The sequence below is a fragment of the Pseudophryne corroboree genome, chromosome 3 (genome assembly GCF_028390025.1).
Source record: "Pseudophryne corroboree isolate aPseCor3 chromosome 3, aPseCor3.hap2, whole genome shotgun sequence".
Lineage (NCBI taxonomy): Eukaryota > Metazoa > Chordata > Amphibia > Anura > Myobatrachidae > Pseudophryne > Pseudophryne corroboree.
In genome coordinates, this window is record NC_086446.1 from 778,994,403 (window position 1) to 779,018,734 (window position 24,332).

Sequence of the window (24,332 nt, forward strand, 5' to 3'; positions counted from 1 at the left end):
CTGTGCAATAACAGACAGGCAGAGAGTTAGGAGGGCCTTGCCCGGAAGCTTACACTCCATAGGGCATTGGGCCATTGCTTTCTGTGTTTCTAAGCAGCCATTCATGCGACAAAACCCGATGTCCTATTGTTTGATTGTCCCATGATGGTCTGCCCTGGTGTACAGGATCCGGCCGGACTAAAACTGATATGTATTAAGTGGAACACAATCACACAAGGACCATGGGATAAAGTGTTTCCTTTATAGCACATACACATGTTCCCTGGAACAGTGGGCAATAACGCACACACACGCGCGCGCTTTATACCCGTTTATTAGTGCATTTTATTTTGCATTGCATGTTTTGCACTTTTACACACTATCCGTAAATCGTCCTGGTCTGATGTGTTTATATATGGTGCACTGCGTTCACAAATCTTAAGCGCATCGAACACATTTTATAACGCAGTCCTGGGAATGGTGCCATTAACTCTTTGTCCTGTAATGCCATTATTACGGATCGGTGTGAATGAGCCCCCACGCAGTGTCTTCCTCCGAGTGATTAGGAACTTCTCTGCCATTTACTGTTGTGAGGACACATTGCGCGGCGGCAGTGTAATGCCCTCCGTGTTTGTAGTGCACTCCTTGTAGTGTACTTTATTTGTTGCACCACTTCTTATGTGTAGAGAGAGAGGCCCTGACTGCTCATTGTGCATCAGACACACGTGGTTCTACCCTGCCGCCCATTCATCTTCAAGACTAAAATAAAGAGATAAGCAATTACCGGGGTATAGCAGCTCAGTAGTCCTATTTCACATGATTACAGGCTAACGGCGGATAATAACAGCTTTATAATTTTCCGTTTTGTAAGATCCCACCCAACAATGGCTCAGATCCAACTGTATCACTTTACTGTGCCTCAATATACTGTTGCAATTGCTTTATGTCCGTCTGTTACAGGGCGCTGAGTACTCAGAGAGATCCTATAATGTCCTGTCTTATCTCCGCTCCTATGTACGGACGGTGTAATGGTTAGCATTACTGCCTCACAGCACTGAGGTCATGGGTTCAATTCCCACCATGGCCCTAACTGTGTGGAGTTTGTATATTCTCTCCGTACTTGCGTGGGTTTCCTCCGGGTACTCCGGTTTCCGACCGCAATCCAAAAATATACTGGTAGGTTAATTGGCTCCCAACAAAATGAACAGTAGTGAATGTGTCTGTGTGTACGTGTGATAGGGAATATAGAGTGTAAGCTCCACTGGGGCAGGGACTGATGTGAATGGGTAAATATTCTCTGTAAAGCGCTGCAGAACATGTGTGCGCTATATAAATAACTGGTAATAAATAAATAAATGTATTATAAACCCAAACAAGCAGAACATTATCGGTGCTAACATTGTGGCCACGGTGTGCCGTGTTCTGGGCCGAACCAGCTGCAGTTTCCACCATATAACTGGGATCTAGTTATGTCACAGAGGCACGAGGTGCAGAGTGCCTCCTGCCTTATTAAAGTCAGTGGTTCCTCTCTATCGCTGTGTCTCCCGTATTGGTATTCATAGCCACTATTAAGATGGGGCATCACTAGTGTCTATGAATGGTAACGCTGATTTTAGGGTCGCCCCACCGACCGTAGGTGTTGGGTAAACTGTAAATATAAGTCTGCTCACAACTGATAGCTGGGCGGCCGCAGTAGTTGCTGCTGCAAGGCCGGTTGGGCAGTGCCGCGTGCCTTTGTGCGGCACGAGGTTAATGTTCCGGGGAAGCTGTTAGGCAGGAGCTGATGCTTTGAACAGACCGGCCAACAACAGTTGCGTTGCTAGCAGGCATACCTTTTGAATTGTTCGGCCTTCTGTAGCACCAGATCTTCCTGCTGGTTTTGGACACACATAAATCAAGCCTTTTCCTAGCAGCTTGCGTCTTTCCGAGTGTATCAGATAGACGTCCATTAGGGGGCTCTCCAGGGTCGGGTACACCCTGCCATCTTCAGATTTAATTTCAAGATTTATTTTTCTAACACTCTCTTTTTTTCTTCTTCTTTTCCTTTGTTTTGTTTTGCAGAAAAGGTCACGGATCGCCTACAGTGACGAAGTGCGGAATGAGCTCCTGGGGGACGATGGGAATTCCTCCGAGTGCCAGGTAGGATGCTAATCACGGAGCCCTAGTGGGTGGCTGGAGGGTAAGGGAGGTCTAGTACACTGGGCAGCCCATGCTGTGTCCCCTAACAGCTATAGCAGCAACTCATGTGGAAGTGATGTTACTTAATGCAAAGCTGAGGTTTTAATCAACTTCAAAACCCTTGTGTGGAGATCTGACCATTAACACATGAGTGTCTGCCCTGATTACCGGCGAGCGGAATATCCCCATCTGGTTGGCTGGCATTGTGGGTAACCTGGAGGACACCGCTCCCATCTCCTCATCACACGTTTATATCTAAAAAAAGAAAAGAAAAAAAGAGGAGATCTAATAACACCAAACTCTACTTTGATATCATAATTAAATCAACACAGACAGACGCCACCAACGAGTAGATGCTTTAAGATCAACGGGGGTTAGTGCCACATTGAAATGAGCTATTTTAAGCTATTTTTTCTTTTTTTGTTATACGATGCCCAGCTGGACCTATATTTTCTCACTGATCAAATGTTTACACGTACATGCGTGCCGTCATGTAGTGATACCCCAATCTCCCCACCACACCCCTCTCCTCTCCATCCCATCCATATGCAGCACTCTCACGGACACTTAGAACTTTCTGCGACCTGCAGTATAGATCTATAAACATAAGGGTATGGATGTAAACAATAGGTATTGTTATGATCTATACTCTCTTCTTCTTCTTTTTTTCATATTATCTTTTATGCATTTTTTTGTTTTATTTGCTCTTTTGAAGCTTTCACATTAGCCGAATGCTAAATAAAAGGATGTATATATGTGATGTTGGCGCGTTTCGGAGTGTGTCTGAAACGCGTCACACCTCCTGCCTGATGCTCTGTATTTGCCTGTGAAATTATAATTTAGCAGGTCAGGTCCAAAGACGCTGCACATTTAACTACGGGATCCGGACTGAAAGTTGACAGTAACTAGGTCGACAATGTCTAGGTCGACCACTATTGGTCGACAGTTACTAGGTCGACAGGGTGTCTAGGTCGACAGGGTCTTTAGGTCGACATGTTCTAGTTCCACAGGTCAAAAGGTCGACATGAGTTTTTCACTATTTTCTCTATCGTCCTAGTGGATGCTGGGGTTCCTGAAAGGACCATGGGGAATAGCGGCTCCGCAGGAGACAGGGCACAAAAAGTAAAGCTTTAGGATCAGGTGGTGTGCACTGGCTCCTCCCCCTATGACCCTCCTCCAAGCCTCAGTTAGATTTTTGTGCCCGGCCGAGAAGGGTGCAATCTAGGTGGCTCTCCTAAAGAGCTGCTTAGAAAAGTTTAGCTTAGGTTTTTTATTTTACAGTGAGTCCTGCTGGCAACAGGATCACTGCAACGAGGGACTTAGGGGAGAAGAAGTGAACTCACCTGCGTGCAGGATGGATTGGCTTCTTGGCTACTGGACATTAGCTCCAGAGGGACGATCACAGGTACAGCCTGGATGGTCACCGGAGCCTCGCCGCCGGCCCCCTTGCAGATGCTGAAACGAGAAGAGGTCCAGAATCGGCGGCAGAAGACTCCTCAGTCTTCTTAAGGTAGCGCACAGCACTGCAGCTGTGCGCCATTTTCCTCTCAGCACACTTCACACGGCAGTCACTGAGGGTGCAGGGCGCTGGAAGGGGGGCGCCCTGGGAGGCAAATGAAAACCTTTCTTGGCTAAAAATACCTCACATATAGCCTCCGGGGGCTATATGGAGATATTTAACCCCTGCCAGAATCCGTTAAGAGCGGGAGACGAGGCCGCCGAAAAAGGGGCGGGGCCTATCTCCTCAGCACACAGCGCCATTTTCCCTCACAGAAAGGCTGGAGGGAAGGCTCCCAGGCTCTCCCCTGCACTGCACTACAGAAACAGGGTTAAAACAGAGAGGGGGGGCACTAATTTGGCGTTAGAAATATATAAAAAAGATGCTATAAGGGAAAACACTTATATAAGGTTGTCCCTATATAATTATAGCGTTTTTGGTGTGTGCTGGCAAACTCTCCCTCTGTCTCTCCAAAGGGCTAGTAGGTCCTGTCCTCTATCAGAGCATTCCCTGTGTGTGTGCTGTGTGTCGGTACGTGTGTGTCGACATGTATGAGGACGATGTTGGTGAGGAGGCGGAGCAATTGCCTGTAATGGTGATGTCACTCTCTAGGGAGTCGACACCGGAATGGATGGCTTATTTAGGGAATTACGTGATAATGTCAACACGCGCCAAGGTCGGTTGACGACATGAGACGGCCGACAAACAATTAGTACCGGTCCAGACGTCTCAAAAACACCGTCAGGGGTTTTAAAACGCCCGTTTACTTTAGTCGGTCGACACAGACAGGGACACTGAATCCAGTGTCGACGGTGAATAAACAAACGTATTCCTTATTAGGGCCACACGTTAAGGGCAATGAAGGAGGTGTTACATATTTCTGATACTACAAGTACCACAAAAGAGGGTATTATGTGGGATGTGAAAAAACTACCGTAGTTTTTCCTGAATCAGATAAATTAAATGAAGTGTGTGATGATGCGTGGGTTCCCCCCGATAGAAAATATGGGCGGTATACCCTTTCCCGCCAGAAGTTAGGGCGCGTTGGGAAACACCCCTTAGGGTGGATAAGGCGCTCACACGCTTATCAGAACAAGTGGCGGTACCGTCTATAGATAGGGCCGTCCTCAAGGAGCCAGCTGACAGGAGGCTGGAAAAATATCATAAAAAGTATATACACACATACTGGTGTTATACTGCGACCAGCGATCGCCTCAGCCTGGATGTGCAGAGCTGGGGTGGCTTGGTCGGATTCCCTGACTAAAAATATTGATACCCTTGACAGGGACAGTATTTTATTGACTATAGAGCATTTAAAGGATGTATTTCTATATATGCGAGATGCACAGAGGGATATTTGCACTCTGGCATCAAGAGTAAGTGCGATGTCCATATCTGCCAGAAGATGTTTATGGACACGACAGTGGTCAGGTGATGCAGATTCCAAACGGCACAAAGGTGTATTGCCGTATGAAGGAAGAGGAGTTATTTGGGGTCGGTCCATCGGACCTGGTGGCCACGGCAACTGCTGGAAAATCCACCGTTTTTACCCTAAGTCACATCTCTGCAGAAAAAGACACCGTCTTTTCAGCTTCAGTCCTTTCGTCCCTATAAGAGTCATATCTGCCCAGGGATAGAGGAAAGGGAAGAAGACTGCAGCAGGCAGCCCATTCCCAGGAACAGAAGCGTTCCACCGCTTCTGACAAGCTCTCAGCATGACGCTGAGACCGTACAGGACCCCTGGATCCTACAAGTAGTATCCCAGGGGTACAGTTTGGAATGTCGAGACGTTTCCCCTGCGCAGGCTCCTGAAGTCTGCTTTACCAAGGTCTCCCTCCGACAAGGAGGCAGTATGGGAAAAAATTCACGAGCTGTATTCCCAGCAGGTGATAATTAAATTACCCCTCCTACAACAAGAAAAGGGGTATTATTCCACACTATATTGTGGTACTGAAGCCAGAAGGCTAGGTGAGACCTATTCTAAATCTAAAAAAATTTGAACACTTACAAAGGTTCAAATCAAGATGGAGTCACTCAGAGCAGTGATAACGAACCGGGAAGAAGGGGACTATCTGGTGTCCCGAGACATCAGGGATGCTTACCTCCATGTCCCAAATTTGCCCTTATCACTAAGGGTACCTCAGGTTCGTGGTACAGAACTGTCACTATCAGTTTCAGGCGCTGCCGTTTGGATTGTCTACGGCACCCCGGGTCTTTACCAAGGTAATGGCCGAAATGATGGTTCTTCTTCGAAGAAAAGGCGTCTTAATTATCCCTTACTTGGACGATCTCCTGATAAGGGCAAAGTCCAGGGAACAGTTGGAGGTCGGAGTAGCACTATCTCGGATACTGTTACAACAGCAGGGGTGGATTCTAAATATTCCAAAATCGCAGCTGATCCCGACAACAAGTCTCCTGTGCTTAGGGATGATTCTGGACACAGTCCAGAAAAAGGTGTTTCTCCCGGAAGAGAAAGCCAGGGAGTTATCCGAGCTAGTCAGGAACCTCCTAAAATCAGTGCATCATTGCACAAGGGCCATGGTAAAAAAATGGTGACTTCCTTCGAAGCAATTCCAGTCGGCAGATTTCATGCAAGAACTTTTCAGTGGGATCTGCTGGACAAATGGTCCGGATCGCATCTTCAGATGCATCAGCGGATAACCCTATATCCAAGGACAAGGGTGTCTCTCCTGTGGTGGTTACAGAGTGCTCATCTTCTAGAGGGCCGCAGATTCGGCATTCAGTTTTGGATGTTGGTGACCACGGAGGCCAGCCCGAGAGGCTGGGGAGCAGTCACACAAGGAAAAAATTTCCAGGGAGTGTGATCAAGTCTGGAGATTTTTCTCCACATAAATATAGCTAAGGGTAAATTTATAATGCTCTAAGCTTAGCAAGACCTCTGCTTCAAGGTCAGCCGGTATTGATCCAGTGGGATAAAACATCACGGCAGTCGCCCACGTAAATAGACAGGGCGGCACAAGAAGCAGGAGGGCAGTGGCAAAAACTGCAAGGACTTTTCGCTGGGCGGAAAATCATGTGATAGCACTGTCAGCAGTGTTTCATTCCGGGAATGGAAACTGGGAAGCAGACTTCCTCAGTAGGCACGACCTCCACCCGGCAGAGTGGGAACTTCATGGGGAAGTTTTCCACATAATTGTAAACCGTTGGGAATTACCAAAGGTGGACATGATGGCGTCCCGTCTGAACAAAAAACGGGACAGGTATTGCGCCAGGTTAAGAGACCCTCAGGCAATAGCTGTGGACGTTCTGGTAACACCGTGGGTGTACCAGTCGGTGTATGTGTTCCATCCTCTGCTTTTCATACCTAAGGTACTGAGAATTATAAGACATAGAGGAGTAAGAGCTATACTCATGGCTCCGGATTGGCCAAGAAGGACTTGGTACCCGGAACTTCAAGAGATGCTCACAGAGGACTTATGGCCTCTGCCGTTAAGAAGGGACTTGTTTCAGCAAGTACCATGTCTGTTCCAAGACTTACCGCAGCTGCGTTTGACGGCATGGCGGTGGAACGCCGGATCCTAAGGGAAAAGGCATTCAGGAAGAGGTCATTCCTACCCTGGTCAAAGCCAGAAAGGAGGTGACCGCACAACATTATCACCACATGTGGCGAAAATATGTTGCGTGGTGTGAGGCCAGGAAGGCCCCACGAAGAAATTTCAACTCGGTCGATTCCTGCATTTCTTGCAAACAGGAGTGTCTATGGGCCTCAAATTGGGGTCCATTAAGGTTCAAATTTCGGCCCTGTCGATTTTTCTTCCAGAAAGAATTGGCTTCAGTTCCTGAAGTCCAGAAGTTTGTCAAGGGAGTATTGCATATACAACCCCCTTTTGTGCCTCCAGTGGCACTGTGGGATCTCAACGTAGTTCTGGGATTCCTCAAAACACATTGGTTTAAAACCAGTCAAATCTGTGGATTTGAAGCATCTCACATGAAAAGTGAACATGCTCTTGGACCTGGCCTGGACCAGGCGAGTGTCAAATTGGTGTTTTTTTTCTCAAAAAAGCCCATATCTGTTTGTCCATTCGGACAGGGCAGAGCTGCGGACTCGTCCCCAGTTCTCTCCCTAAGGTGGTGTCAGTGTTTCACCTGAACCAGCTTATTGTGGTGTCTTGCGCCTACTAGGGACTTGGAGGACTCCAAGTTGCTAGATGTGGTCAGGGCCCTGAAAATATAGGTTCCAGGACGGCTGGAGTCAGGAAAACTGACTTGCTGTTATCCTGTATGCACCCAACAAACTGGGTGCTCTTGCTTTTAAGCAGACTTTTGCTAGTTGGATGTGTAATACAATTCAGCTTGCACATTCTGTGGCAGGCCTGCCACAGCCAAAATATGTAAATGCCCATTCCACAAGGAAGGTGGGCTCATCTTGGGCGGCTGCCCGAGGGGTCTCGGCTTTACAACTTTGCCGAGCGGCTATTTAGTCAGGGGCAAACACGTTTGTAAAATCCTACAAATTTGATACCCTGGCTAAGGAGGACCTGGAGTTCTCTCATTCGGTGCTGCAGAGTCATCCGCACTCTCCCGCCCGTTTGGGAGCTTTGGTATAATCCCCATGGTCCTTTCAGGAACCCCAGCATCCACTAGGACGATAGAGAAAATAAGAATTTACTTACCGATAATTCTATTTCTCGGAGTCCGTAGTGGATGCTGGGCGCCCATCCCAAGTGCGGATTATCTGCATTACTTGTACATAGTTACAAAAATCGGGTTATTATTGTTGTGAGCCATCCTTTCAGAGGCTCCGCTGTTATCATACTGTTAACTGGGTTCAGATCACAGGTTGTACAGTGTGATTGGTGTGGCTGGTATGAGTCTTACCCGGGATTCATAAATCCTTCCTTATTGTGTACGCTCGTCCGGGCACAGTACCTAACTGAGGCTTGGAGGAGGGTCATAGGGGGAGGAGCCAGTGCACACCACCTGATCCTAAAGCTTTACTTTTTGTGCCCTGTCTCCTGCGGAGCCGCTATTCCCCATGGTCCTTTCAGGAACCCCAGCATCCACTACGGACTCCGAGAAATAGAATTATCGGTAAGTAAATTCTTATTTTTTTCTTTTTTGGAACCTTTTCATACTTAACGATCCACGTGGACTACGATTGGAACGGTAATCTGTGCCGAGCGAAGGCACCATGCCCGAAGCATGGCGAGCGAACGCGGTGCAGTAATTGGGGTTTCCGGTCACTCTACGAAGAAAACGACACCAAAATAACATTAAAAACTCATGTCGACCTTTTGACCTGTCGACCTAGAACATGTCGACCTAAAGACCCTGTCGCCCTAGACACCCTATCGACCTAGTTACTGTCGACCAATAGTGGTCGACCTAGACATTGTCAACCTAGTTGCTGTCGACTTTCAATACCACACCCTTTAACTACATCTCCCTGGTTTATTATTATTTCCTTTCAACAGATATAATTCCTTCTGCTACCCTTGGGAAAACCCTCATCTCATGTAACATTGCTGATGTACCAACGCATTTCACATCATAGAGTACTGTGTATTTTCTTAGTTGGGAGTAAAGCACAAAAAAAAAAAAGAGTAGGTAAAACCACGCTGCATTGTGTGTGGGGCGGGGGGGGGGGGGGGTGCAGATGTAACATGCAAAGCGAGTTAAAGCTGGGGGGAGCGTGTCCTAGCTTGAATCTAAGTTGCATTGTAAATAAATAGCTGTGCAGCATGTGTGGGCTACATGCAAAATCAGCCAGTATTTACCCTGCAATCAAAAGCAATAAATGTGTTTGCCCCCCCCCCCTTGTAGCGCAGCACAGTTTATTCAGGTGCAACGTTTCTTGATTTTTCTGCTTTGTTCCCAACGGAACCAGCCACAAGGGGCGCATATATACAGTATATACAGAACCTGCATTAAATGCGTTAACGTAACATCCAGACGTGCAGGGTTTCCGTGTGCAAAGTGCTGATCATTAATTGCAGTTATTCCCACAGACAGTCCATTAATTGCTTAGAACCAAGCAATCCGATTACTGTTTACAAGACACCGCCCAGACAATATTATTTTTTGCTGAGGCCATCACCTAGGTATTACCTACTGTAGATAAAGATAATTGTTGGCTAATTACTTGTGTATCCGGAGCTTCTATCACCCTGTTATGTTTTTTATATGATTCTTTATGTCTGTGTAGCAGTAAATGGTTTTCACCTATTTCTAATCTGTTTTGTTTCTTCTGTGATCTGTGTAAAATTATTTTTTAGCTCATTAGCGTTGGCGATGTAAGGGGCCCATTTATCGAGTGTTAAAACTCATCGTGACCGATGCAATTCCTTGCGTATGATTAAATGCTGCTTCAGCCAATCAGCACCCAACTGTCATTTTTCAAACACAGGGGCAGATGTATTAAGCCTGGAGAAGTGATAAACCAGTGATAAGTGCAAGGTGATAACGCACCAGCCAATCAGCTCCAATATGTAAATTGGCAGTTAGGAACTGATTGGCTGGTGCATTATCACCTTCCACTTATCACCGCTTTAGCTCTTCTCCAGGCTTAATACATCTGCCCCACACTTCTACGTGTACCAAGTGCACAGTTTCTGTGACCGGAATGCACCCAGAAGACATGGCAACGGTGCATGCATCTGATAATGTATACTGGTTTCTGTGTCATCCAGGTATATTGCCACGTGGCTTCTCGAATAAGACGCAGAAAATAAACATTCCCTGTAACACTTGAATATTTACCCCCGAAGAGAACCCCACGAGCTCTGCCTTATTGTGTGTAGCGTATGATCTAATACATTTACATGCGTGTCATAACACATCAAGCACACACTACATCATGGCTAAATGGAAGCAGATTTGCACTGGCAATGTTTACAGAAGAGAGATGTCAGCCGTCTGTAGTATTTACTACGAAGTGATAGGGTCACCTCGTCATTAGCAGTAAGACCCTCGCTTGCAGACCACAAGTGCTTACACTGTTTACAAAGACTTCTGCCAAGAGATCGTGTTAGCAGCGGACACCCGCAGCTCCGGGGTCGAAGGCCCTTTTATTCCACAAACTCCGCAGATACTGTTACCAAAACCTCCCTGCCCATGCACCCGGAACTGAGGTCTGTGCTGAATAGATTTGTCACCATTACACTTAGGGGGTGTAAAGATGACCGTTTATAGCGATTCGGATGGAAATGGTTTCCATGTTCCCTTTCTGAGAGTCTCGCTTCTGCTAGTTTAGTCACAAGAGTTTTGTGGTTGACGCACAGATCAGAGACGGGAGAAGTGGTCGCGTTGTTCCCGATGGTAAAGCGCAACGGTATATGTTGCAAATATCTGCTAACAAATGTTAATTAAGATGCCTGATTAGGGCTGGTGAGATACGTATGCCACGTTGCATGTTACAGATGTTCCCTCATTCACGTAGCGCCTGTGCGTAGGGAGTAGTGTACCGAAAATGTATTATATGCATCACACAATCAGAGGAAAGCCGCACACAGTGTGTTAGATGCTGTGCTGGACTTCAACCACACAGTTATTGGTTTAACGCTCATCCAAAGTCCAATACAGTTTTGTAGCTTTGCTTGTGCCTCGGCCGCACATTTTGATCGAGAAAAGCTGCTCAGTGCGGACGCGTCCACAGCACTTGGCGCGCCGAGAGGGGGCTGTTTAGCTCAACTTGAAAACCAGTGTATGAGGACACATCTGCACAATGGACATTTCCAGTGTGGCCGGTCTTTGGTAACTGTGTTTTTCCATGGAACATCATATTGGGAGCCAAATCCATAACTATCAAAAGGTGCCTTCCGGGGGCCATTGTCTTACACCCTCCACCATATACACCGTAAGGGTGCCCACTAGTACCTCTGTTCCAAATCATTTCCCATGTTAACTTCCTAATGTGCGCTCACAAATGTCATGTTACGGAATTATATTCAGGTTCCTCTGATAGGGACGGGTTCAGAGTCTCTGGCAATTTGGACGCGTTTCATTCTGGGAAATAAATATGTATAGCCCGCTGTATTTGGAATTGAGCGCACTTATGCCACCGTCCCCCTCCATCCGCTTGTGGAAATACCAGCAGTGCGGGCTTTCACCAGCCTTAGCCGACTTCATGGCCTGACAACATAAAGCAATAGCCCGCTCCCCAGAGCCACATCCTGTCTCATGTTATGTTACATATAAGGTGGGGGGAGGCACTTGATATACCGGCTGTCGGGATCCTGTCGCTCAGCTTACCGGCGCCAGGATCCCGACAGCCGGTATACTGACAACTACTCTTCCGTTTGGGGTGTCCACGACACCCTGGAGGGAGAATAAACAGCGTGGCGCGAGTAGCGCGTCACCATGCTATGCAGCGAGCCCGCGAGGGGCGCTTTTGTGCTCGACCCGCTGCTGGGATCCCGACAGCCGGCCACATGTAGTACACCCAAGGTGGTACTTGGTGATATTATTTTACTCCCTTTCTTTCTTGCTTTCTCTTTCTTTCTTTCTTTCTTTCTTTCTTTCTTTCTTTCTTTCTTGCTTTCTCTTTCTTTCTTGCTTTCTCTTTCTTTCTTGCTTTCTCTTTCTTTCTTTCTTTCTTTCTTGCTTTCTCTTTCTTTCTTTCTTTCTTGCTTTTTCTTTCTTTCTTTCTTTCTTTCTTTCATCTATCTATCTATCTATCTATCTATCTATCTATCTATCTAGGCACTCTTTGTCTCAAAGACACACAAAGTACAATTCCAAATGATAGAAAATTGCTGCATTTAATTAATTAATTAATTAATTCCCATAAAACATTTGTTAATTTGTTTTATTGTTTATTATTTCCGTGTGGAACACTCTAGCATCGTGTATGTCGGCCCTGATTTCTTTGTCAGTTCCTGCGTTTTGTGACCGGTCCAATGTATTTTCTATTAAGATTAACAATTACCACTAACTAATACTTGTTCTTATTCTTCAGTCACTGGAAGGTATGAGCTAAGAAAGAAAAATACACTTTATTATGAATATTAAAATATGTATCAAAAAATCTTCCCCTCTCTCAATATGTATATATGTACACGTATGACTGCACACATGAACTCTGTAGTAGTATAGGGAAATACACATGTGTATGTACAGTATGTATATTTGTGTGTGTAATATATATAGAGTATATATATATATATATATAGATAGATAGATAGATAGAGATATCTATGGAGGTTTGGACAATCACTGACTTGCTGTTAGAAGATTCTTTTGGGTTGGAATTAGCCGACTTCATTATCATCTTGAACCTCCTCTATTGATGGTTAGAATTTGGGTAGTCGACTTTAGAGGTTGGAGTGACATTACCACAATGGTGGTTAGCAAATTTTCCTTATGAATATCCTTGATTGATTGTCTGGTTCCATCAAAATAGTTATTTTTTGTCATTATTTATCAAAAATCAGAGACACACCCCTGATGAAGTCTTGATATTAGACGAAATGCTTTGGGCTATTACTCTGTTTTCTGATGTTATCTCCGAATACTCTATAAGGAAGATTAAAGATGCAGGCATAAGTTTATCTGCACCCTTCCACAAAACACAGGAGATTTGCATCTTGCTAACTATGTAATGTGATGGACACTGTATGCTTCTGTATTTTTTTAATAAATATCTAAATGAACAGTATATTTTTATGTTTTAATGCCAGATTTAATCATACCGTATAATTTTCTGAGGTTTTTTAAACTTTAGGGTTGACACAATCCTTGGACGCCCTATTCCTCTATTTCTCATTCCATATATATAGATATATATGGGCTCTGCATTTACAGATGTGTATATGTAACACACATTTAGGTGTTTGTGTGTGTATATCTTGTGAGACAAATTGTATGTTTATATCTTTCTGCATTCCATATCATAGATGATAAAATAATGTATGGATATATTTAACGCTATATACAGTTGTCTACATGTTCGGAATAACACTGTTGTGATATCCTGGATTGAACTAGGTGGGTGGAAAGGTTTGCTTATCAGTCCTGCACAATAAACAAAAAATGTAATATATATAATAAATGTGTGTGTATATATGTGTGTATGTATGTGTGTATATATATATATATATATATATATATATATATTTTACATGTACATATTTTTGAACAACTGTTGATGGTGCTATTGTACTTTTTCTTCTTTTAGTTAGTTTACACAAATCTCACTTGTTCACTTTTTGAAGGGGATATCCATATTTAATTAAACTTTTAAGCAGAGTCAGAATAGAAAATATTTAGGGGAAATACCAGTTATTTGTAGCACGTCCGCCGTGCACGAGATACTTAATTTTTGCCGGCTCTTTTCTTTTGGTGTGAGATTTGGCTCGCTAAGCACAAAGTACATCAGTCTTCAGCTACAGAGCTGGCGGGTGAAGTTGGTCAATTTAATTCCCCAAGATCTGACGAAGGCCGGTATCATCTCATATAGCCCCGGCAGAGCAGATCATTAGCGATCTCAAATCTCTTCTGCGCACGGCGAGGGTTTATAGAGAAGTAAATAGACAACCATCATAAGTCCAGAAAATTGTCTGTTCGACCTGCGATAATAGGGAAGGGGCGTTTAATAGAGTTCAGCATTTATTTGTTATCAGCATGCAAGCAGAAACGGCCGTCACATAATCGCTTTTTTTTCTCTTCTCCTATATATTTTTCGGTGGTTTGGAAAAGTCACGTGAGCGCGCCCCCGACCCCACTGCACACGCCGCGGTACGTTTTGAGTTTAGTCACAGTAGACGGCTTTAACCACAAGAGATTCTACCGGTTTAAACCAGCGTAAACCAGATTTTTTTTTTTGCCTCCCCCCCAAGTCTACAAAGAACCAGATTACCCCTCGCCTTAAATTCCGCATTGAAGGGAAAAGAAACCTTTTGTTAATTTATATTTTTAAAGCCGCAAAAAAAGATCCCTCCGTCATTTATTTACGAAAATCAGAAAAGTGGATACAATTTCCCATTAAATAATCTGATAAATAGCTATAAATAAAAATGTTTTATATCTTAATAAAAAATTATACTTTTCCTGTTTAGACAAATTGTATATATTTTGTTTTTTTCTTATTTTCATTGATTATCTCTGATTAAAATAATAAAGGAGGTGCAATCTGCTACTTAGCTTGCTGACAAATCTGACAAAAAAAAGCTTAAATTCAGCCATCCAGCACAAATAAGATAAAGAATCTTTTTTTTTTCTGTTTTGTTTTGTTTTATTTTTAAGTCTGGAAAAAAATTAGCAGAATTTTAAAGTTCATTGAATGCGTAGAATAAGTCTGGACGTGTAATCCCTTTTGCTATACAATATACTTTGTTACAAATACATTGGGTAGTGTTATATTATTTACTCATATAATGAGAAGCATCTTGTGTCCAGTATTTTGCATTTCTGAACAGAGGGAAAATCTTCCTTATAAATCTTTGAGATGGGTTTCTAGAATTTCTCAGCAATATATGAAGAACCCGTATTTGACTGCATGACTTGTCCGCTATATTAAAGCCATTACATATCATTGCCAGAATTTTTAAAGAAACTGGTTTTCTTAAGGAAGCCATAATATATAATGAAAATATTTTTACGAATCTGTTGGCCGTTTTACTAGAACATACAGTTCAAAAGCACATAAGTATTTAATTCTATATAGAACATATAAGATCACTGTATTCTGTTTGGTTTAAGAAATGCTTGAATGATATTGTTTGTATTTTAGTTTATTTTATACATTTATAGATACATATTTATTCATTTTTAAAAGCTTGTGTATGGATTCAGAAAGGAATAATATATTATTGAAATTATAACTTTTTTTTTTCTTTTCTTTTTTTCGTGTAAATTTTACTATACCAACATATTAAAAAAAATATACTCGGATTAGATGAAGGTATTTCATTTGAACCTTTTTCTTTTCTTTTTTTCTATTTAATAAAATGATCCCATATTTATTTTCTGAGTTTGTTGATAATTATTAACTTTAATAATATTTCTAATAATTTATCACAACAATTGATTGTTTAGACTTAAGCAGTTTTATATGGTATTTGTGTAATAATTTTATGGTAAAAATTACTTTTGCTAAATTGACAAATCTTAATATTGGTAAAGGTTTTTAATAAATATATGTAAATATATATGTGTATATGTCTGTCTCTCTCTCGCTATCTATCTATCTATCTATCTATCTATCTATCTATCTATCTATATATATATCTATCTGTACTTATATTATTACAAAACATGTTAGTTCCATGTTAAACATAAAGATATATTTGTATAGTAGGATCAAAATTATCCCTAAGATTGTGATAATTTATTTTTTCTTAGTAAACCACTTTTACTATTCTACGGTCTTATTTGTATAGTGTAAATATATTGATATAAAGACAATATCAGCGATTTCACATTTCTTCCGAAAGCCGCATTGGCCGCTAGACATGGTAACACTGGTTTATTTCTGGTATCACAGTCCTAAAGACGCATTTGCACAGTCCTGTCACTCATTGCAGGCATTGACCGCCTCTCCTAAAACACCAGCTGAGACCCGTTGCCAGCTCCTGACCTACACTCTTATTATGGTGCAACAGGGCTGCAATAATTTGCTTACTGAAAACCTCAATCTTGTTACCATTGGCCATCATTAGGAGCAGCGAATGCTTTTTAAGGAGAATGGACTGCATAAGAAAGAACTTCTGCTGATAAATGTGCTTAGAGAGGAGATTTATTTACAGCGGGTAATCCGAGTATACTGAGAATCGGTCGCTGCGAGCACCTGGCAGGGGTACCCAAGCACCACGCTAAGATAATAATATTGTCAGTGGTTTTGCAGATCAGGCTTCCCCCGCCTGATAAACATTCTGTGGCCTCGTTGTCACAGGCTGTCGCCCCACTTAGCAGTTACACTGAGCACCAGGCCTCTTGATCCGTATTTGAGGAGGCATGGCGTGGACCATTTTTGATTCCGTGGCACAGGGCGGAGTTTCTTTTTACTTGTGACATAAAAAAATTTCTGCATTTTATAAAAAGGTAGATGGGGCACTGCCGTCCCTGTAGTGGGATCGCCGCGTTTCTCTCCCCCCCCCCCCCCCTCCCCTCTAGAGTAGCGGTGAATCCCGCAGGATGAGAGGGCGACTTGGTGGAAGTCTATGCTATGAGAATACAGAGGCTACAAACCTCTCTCTTCTTTCTAACACACAGTTCCACGGAGCCATTCCCCTCTACTTGATGATCGCGTCTTAGATGTGGTTTTAAAAGAGAATCCCAAACCATTTTTTCCGTTTAATGTGACAGTATGAGAAAGTGATCTTTAGTCGCTCATAAAAAGAAGCCAGAATGTAGACTATGTTTAGCTTCTTTTAATGTGTTTGTCTGTGATTTTTAAATGCTAAACATGTAAACAGATAAATTGTCAGTGTTAATTCTGTATCCTGTCACACAACTGATCGCTCTCTTTCTCTCCCTCTCCCCCTTTCTCGCCTTTTTATCTTTCTTTGTGCATTCATGTTGCAGTTGATAAAATTACGGGAAGAGGTGAGTGCTTCCTAGCCCCCCATTCTGCCACCCCGCTTTGCTTTAGACCTTTTAAGGCTTCGTTTTCAATAACTAAATATTTACTCTTTTTTTTATTTTATTTTTTTTTTCAATTCAGGTTTTGAAAAAAAGACACAATATTGAGTGTTTGCGCAAGTTATATTTCCTGCAAATGCTTGTTCCTTCAGAGATTTTATATATCCCTCCAGAAAGTGAAATATAAACAACCTATGGCTCATGAAGGGTGGGGTTTGGTCTTTTAGACTTGGCTAAAGATTAGCAGACGGGATCAGTACTAAATGCCGCCGGTCGGAATCCCGGCGGTCAAAATACCGACGCCGGAATCCCGACCACACAATCCCGACAGGGGTGGTGAGCGGAACGCAGCCCCTTGCGGGCTCGCTTCGCTCGCCACGCTGCGGGCACGGTGCCTCGCTACGCTCGGCACACTATTATATTCTCCCTCTATGGGTGTCGTGGACACCCACGGAGGGAGAATATGTCGGGATTGTGGCGGTCCGGATTCCGGCGTCGGTATTTCGACCACCGGGATTCCGGCCGGCGGCATCTTGACCGCATCCCTAGCAGACGCCCGCTTATATCACGTGTCTTGGGTGAATTTACACCACCGATAACACCCATTCTAATATGGCATCTACACTTATGACTGAAGAAGAGCAGTGGGAGTGTGAGGGACGTATTCACATAGCATTCATGAAGGGTGTGTTCGGGTAATTGCGGTCCAGCACGTAAGTGTAGATAACCCTATTAGGAGACGTATATTATATTAAGGCGCAGAGGCAACAGTTCTGTATGTGTGCGGAAATTTTACTTTCTACCCGAGCATGTTCCGATTGAGTAATATTCGCCCGGTTTACCTCCATCTCTTCACCAGCAGTGTGTGACTCTACCATGAGTACTATAAGATCCAAGTGATAATATAATATGTGAGCTTTTATGTCACTCGTCATCTTCATTAACGAGAAAGAGTAACTATCAGTGTTGCCTACAGTCCTACGCTGTGAAATGTATTATGTTATTACACCTAGTAATAATTTGCTCCTGAAAAATATTACAGAAATGGGAGGTCGTCTTGATAGTCTGTGACCTGTACAAATGCCGCAAGCTTTCATGTGGTCATAAAACCCATTAGCCGCGTCTCATACGCATATCAATTACAGTAGGGAGTGAGCACTTATTATCCCGTATAACATACTATTAATTATAATCTAATAGGCTTTAGAGAGTAGGACCATATAAATAATAACAATTACATTTCTAAAAAAAAATAAAAAATCTTTCTTTGAATCATACATTTCGGGGGAATTTTATTTTCTCACTTCACAGTAATATTATTTCTCTCTGTAGCATAGAAATTGAGGTACGATGTACGGATTACTGTGTTGTCTATTGTTGGTATTGGCCACATTTTTTATTTATTTTGGTACGGTTCTTTTAATCGAATGAAGGTTTTTTTTTTTCCAGTGATTCATGCAGATTGTAATATGCCCAATTCCTGATAATAAAATTTCCTTGGAGAGCGCAGAAGAAAAACGTTTGGATAGTCTCTATTCCAGTAGCAGTATGGTCTTTATACTTCATACTGACTACCTTGATGTAGCCCCCCACCCACCCCCCCCCCGGAAGCCCTGATCGCCACTACGCTGCGGATCCCGTCTCTCTGGCAGATTGCGTCAGATGCAGATTATATAAATGTGGAGACAGCGACTTACCATCAACTTTTTCCATTATTCGTCACGCTGTGGTCGCAGGCTTTGTAACGGAACATTTGTGCTGAGAGCTCGGTCTAACTAAACATCTCCTGGTTTCTGGAAAATAAATGAACTCATTTTTGGGGACCATTTAATCATGGCATCACCTTATAGCGAGCTGTGCCTATTTCACGGATTTTTCCTAAGCAGGTTTTAAAACAAATTATATAACTCTATAAAAAAGCGCCACAACTCGCTGCTTGTAAAGGCCGATCACTGCTGTATTATACAGATATACAAGATACGGTTATTAATGTCACTGATCCATTGTACTGAACCTCCATATATAAAATATATTCCAGCAAGATCTGATCTCGCTACAATGAAAGAAAAGAACTATAGATGGGGGGGGGGGGAGCACGGCGTCTCACCTCCGCAGCGCACACATATATACATTCTATAACACCCTTCTTCTAAGGCCTATTACTCTTTTTCCCAGCAGAAATATGAATTTAATATTGAAATGACTTTCTCCCTCAGCCACCATGTTCCTCCAATTTTACATGGCAGAAATTGAGTCCACAATTCGTCCTTTAAAGTACATTCTATCATTTGCAATATGAAAGTGGTTAAAAGCAGAAGGAATATGTGCATTGTCTTTTGTAACAGTGATACAGCTTTCATCTCGCAGAAATAACAGGAGCCGGCTGCATGTAATCAAAAGCTGCTATTATGATTTCTAATGAGAATTACTAGGAACAAAAAAGGAATTCCTGATATTCTGTCTGCTCTCCTTCATTTCTGTCTATATAGACTTTTATCATTTGTAGCCAGATGTGGAGATTGTACGTTACCCCTCGGCGGGCGCTGACGCCTGAAGCCGGGCTGTCTTCTCAGGGTAATAGGCACACCAAATCTTGTATCAGTTTATACGGTGTCGGTGTGGCCTTACAGCATGTATAGAGGTGAACAGTAAGTGCAAACATTACAGTAGGGAAAAGGTGCCTGTTCCGGAGAGCTTACACTCCTAGCCTGGGTTGCATTAGCCGTATTGGCCCAGATTTATCTAGCCTTGGAGAGTGATGAATTGCACAGTGATATTTATCACTCTCCAAGGCTTGATAAATCTGGACCCAAATTTCCTTTTGTTTTTATTTCTTCGTGAGACCACACCCATTTTATCTCATGACTTTTTACATTTTTGGAAATTATAACTAAGCAAAAGCTTATTCAAGTGTTACTATTTATTTATTACCAGTTATTTATATAGCGCACACATATTCCGCAGCGCTTTACAGGGAATATTTGCCCATTCACATCAGTCCCTGCCCCAGTGGAGCTTACAATCTATATTCCCTATCACATGTACACGCACACACATTCGAACCCATGACCTCAGTGCTGTGAGGCAGTAATGCTAACCATTACACCATCCGTACTGCTTTATATAATAGTATTATCTTTATATAGTTATATAATAGTATTTTATTTTTCTAGAGCCAGCACAGGGCTGTTCGGAGTCAGAGAAAGTTTATTCATTCACATTGTTCCTTGCCTCCGTTGAGCTTACAATCTAATTTTATTATCACGGACGGACATATGCCATTTAACCTAGTATTATGTTCTTGGGCCTGGTAGGACACTCCCTGAACATGATAAGGACACGCTTACGTCACGCAGACTGTGTTCTGCTGAAATTTGAACCTATAGATTCAGAGTATTCAACAAGCGGCCCCTCCAGCTACTGTGGAACTACACATCCCAGCATACCCTGCCACAGTTATGCTTTTAGGCCCTGCTAAAGCTGTGGCAGGGCATGCTGGGATGTGTAGTTCTGCAGATGCTTGTAGAATGCCCTTACTGTAGATTTACCGTATGATTCTTACGTAAAAACACAGGTTGTGCACGGCCTGGTCTGGTTATTGCTGATGGTCAGCTTTTCAGGCCTATTAAAATACTTGTCCTATGGCGGTAGTTCTGGGCCAGGATATGCTGGGCCTTGTGGTTCTACCTCAGCTGGATAGTCACAAGGTAGGCCATCTCTGAATACACAGCGCGCTAACCACCAGAAGGGGAAATAGTTTTTTGTAGTTCGGTTGTGATTCAAAGAAAATGTTTTGTTGTTGCGCTCTCCAACCCCAGAAGGGGTGTGGCTTCCAGAAAAGTGTCCACAGCTCTGTGGATTATAGGGTTTGTGCTAATCAGGGGCGTCTGTATCGGAGGCCAGTTTGCTGTGTTATTTATTTATTAATTTTTTTTTAAAGAAATTTTTCTCATGGCTGCATGTTATTAAGGTGTAACTACTGTCGCAGCCATACCTTCCTGTGATGTGATTGGAAAATCTTGTTCAAAGTTTCTAAGACACCTTTTTAGTATTCACAAATCCGTGCGTCATGTTGCTGCGGATTTTCCAAAAACGACGAAAGTGAATTATCTTTATAAAAAAATGTAAAAAAAAAAAATTGGTAAAAGTCTAGCGACGTTTTAGTTCATTTTGACACGGTACTTGTATGGCTAACAACAATGGTGGTCATTCCGAGTTGATCGCTAGCTGTTTTCGGTCGCTGTGCAACGATAAGGCAAAAAAAAGCACTTCTACGCATGTGTATGCGCGACGTACTATTACAACGAACAATGTCGTTTCACACAGGGTCTAGTGATGTTTTTCAGTCGCACTGCTGGCCGCAGAGTGATTGACATGAAGTGGGCGTTTCTGGGTGTCAACTGACCATTTTCAGGGAGTGTTCGGAAAAACGCAATCGTGGCTGGGCGAATGCAGGGCGTGTTTGTGACGTCAAAACAGGAACTGAACAGTCTGAAGTGATCAGAAGCGCTGAGTAGGTATTGAGCTACTCAGAAAGTGCATCGTTCGCACTTCTGCCAAACTAAAATACACTCCCAGTGGGCTGCGGCATAACGTTTGCACGGCTGCTAAAAACAGCTAGCGAGCGATCAACTCGGAATGACCACCAATATTGCTTCATTTATACTGCATGTATTCATCTTGCAAAGAAATCTGAGTGCATTACATAGTAAACTAAATGGCACCTGCCACGCTGTATGACACTGGTCTGTATTACTGGATGTAGGTTCTCCAAACACAGCAGCTGTGATAAGGAAAGCATTCCATTAATGCCAGCCGGGAACCGCGCTTCTGCTGCTGCAGTGTAAAAATAAAGCAGCCAGTATTTACCCTGCACAGACAGTGGCAACCGCAGGATTTTTATAGCGGGGTTTCCAAATGCAATCCACAATCTCCCGCTCTGTGGAACATTGGAGCAAGTGCGGGAGTCTGGGGCAGCTGTAAAAGAACCTAGTAATTCCCTGGACATTATTGTACACATTGGTCTTTTTCTACACTGGACACTGTATGGAATGGGTTCACTACGGCTGGCCGGCGGTCGGGCTCCCGGCGACCAGCATACCGGCGCCGGGAGCCCGACCGCCGGCTTACCGACAGTGTGGCGAGCGCAAATGAGCCCCTTGCGGGCTCGCTGCACTCGCCACGCTACGGGCACGGTGGCGCGCTACGCCCGCCACACTATTTTATTCTCCCTCTATGGGGGTCGTGGACCCCCACGAGGGAAAATAAGTGTCAGTATGCCGGCTGTCGGGCTCCCGGCGCCGGTATACCGAGCGCCGGGAGCCCGACCGCCGGCATACAGAAGACCACCCGTATGGAATGCAGTATTAATATTGAACACTATGAACCTGGGTTTAGGCTGTTTCAAACATTTAAATGATATAAATAAGATAAGTAGTCAGGAAAAGGTTAAGTATACCATAGTAAATAAAAACACAAACATAATAGAACCTGAAATGCATTTTCTAAACACACATTCTCCCACTTCATGGTAAAGCTCCTGTCTCCTCTTCTTGGTAGCTTCTCTCTGGTACAGTGCACTGATTAAGGACTCAGATCCACACACAGCAAACTTGGTAGGAGAAGCTGCTAACACAGGGCATGTACAGCAGCTCTGCTCTGTCCCTTAACCACTTGCCTGGCATGGTGGCATCAGATGCGACCATGCCTGCAAGTGCTCTATCTGACCTGGTCGCACAGGATGCGACCAGTCAGATAGAGAGTGTTAGCAGCGACAGGTAAGAGAAACTTCCCTCCGCTTCTGCTGTAAGAGGGACCGGAAGGTCCCTCTGCCTCCCCGCACGCTCCCTCACTGATTGCCGTGCTGCCGATCACTGCTGATCGGTCAGCACGGCAGGATCCCCCCTCCTGAGGCTGCAGACAATGGCAGCCGCTGGGGAGTGTAAATGAACCCTCCCAAGCAACCCCCAGACCCCCCCTGTATACCTGCAGGCTGTCCCGGCTTTTAAAATGAAAGCCCCGATGTTCCCGATCGATATTTTGATGTTTGGGGGGATTTTAAAAAAACAAACAAAATGTTTTTCTTTATTTTATAACTAAAATCATTTGGGATAGGGTTAAATTCATGTTCTCCACCTAATTCACTCATTAAAAAAAAAAAGACAATTTCGGAGCGGTTTTTGGCGAAATAAATCGTCAGTTAAGTGGTTAAACTGCATGATGTGTCAGCAGATCTAATAATAGTATTATATACCACTGCTATTGTTAAAATTTGGGCCATTTGCCAAGAGTAGGGGTGTTTCCAGGCAACCAGAAACCCCCCTTGCGTTTGCCTATGTGCACAGAAATAATATTACCCACCCAAATTTCACTCTCTCTGCACGTGTTACATCTGCCCCACCTGCAGTGCATCATGGTTTTGCCCATTAGTGTGCTTTTTTTGGTTTGATAACAAACCTGAATAACCCCCTGTAATAGCAGATCTCTTTATAGCTGGCAGAAATGTAGTCAATTTTGTTTTGGTCTCAAAATGCTAATAAAATAAAAAATGTTAGCCATAAAAGTATTTTTTCTATTTTGAGTTTTACTCCCGTAGTATAAGCGGCAGAGAGTAACGCCGCTGAGACGTCTTAGAGAGCGGGAGACGAGGAATGAGAGTACGGAAGACTAAGGGGCATTTTCAGTCCCTCTCTGTTTCATAGAATGTCCCCCTTTAGAACGCTACTTGCAGCACGATGAAGTATTTCCATCACAAGGAATCTGAACGTATTCCGACAAGTATGCTGCACTGGTTGCATTTCCGCGCAGTTGTGGCCTTTTATTTTAAGATCTAGGTTGAATCCTGACAGAGGACCTTCACGGCAGAAGAGCTTGTTGGCTGAGTTAAATCTCAAATGCTTCACACTGCAAAACTTGTTCTCAGAACTCCTGTCCGTAGCTGAGAGAGTAAATCACCTTCACTGTCTGCTCCTACAAAGGTGCCGGAGAAGCGAGCTGGGGGATAAAACAAGCCACCAGTTCCCCGCCTGCTCTTTTTGTTTCTGTATAATGAAAGGCAGACGGGAAGATGTACGCAGGTATGGAGTTTCCAGGCAGCTTGAAGATTTTATTTTCTCCCCATGCCATCTAAATCCATAGA

At 43.5% G+C, this 24,332-nt stretch overlaps 1 protein-coding gene across 8 annotated transcripts in view; it reads left to right on the plus strand.

Moving 5' to 3' along the window:
- The window catches only part of VTI1A (vesicle transport through interaction with t-SNAREs 1A), a 743,722-nt gene that overhangs the window by 105,217 nt on the left and 614,173 nt on the right, over nt 1–24,332 (plus strand). For 5 of the 8 annotated variants that reach the window (XM_063962578.1, XM_063962574.1, XM_063962579.1 and 2 more), the window contains exons 4-5: nt 2,041–2,118; nt 17,138–17,158. In XM_063962578.1, the coding sequence (XP_063818648.1) occupies nt 2,041–2,118; nt 17,138–17,158 (99 nt within the window). The remainder of the gene's footprint in view (nt 1–2,040; nt 2,119–17,137; nt 17,159–24,332) is intronic. The other 3 variants (XM_063962575.1, XM_063962580.1, XM_063962573.1) reach the window with 1 other exon arrangement.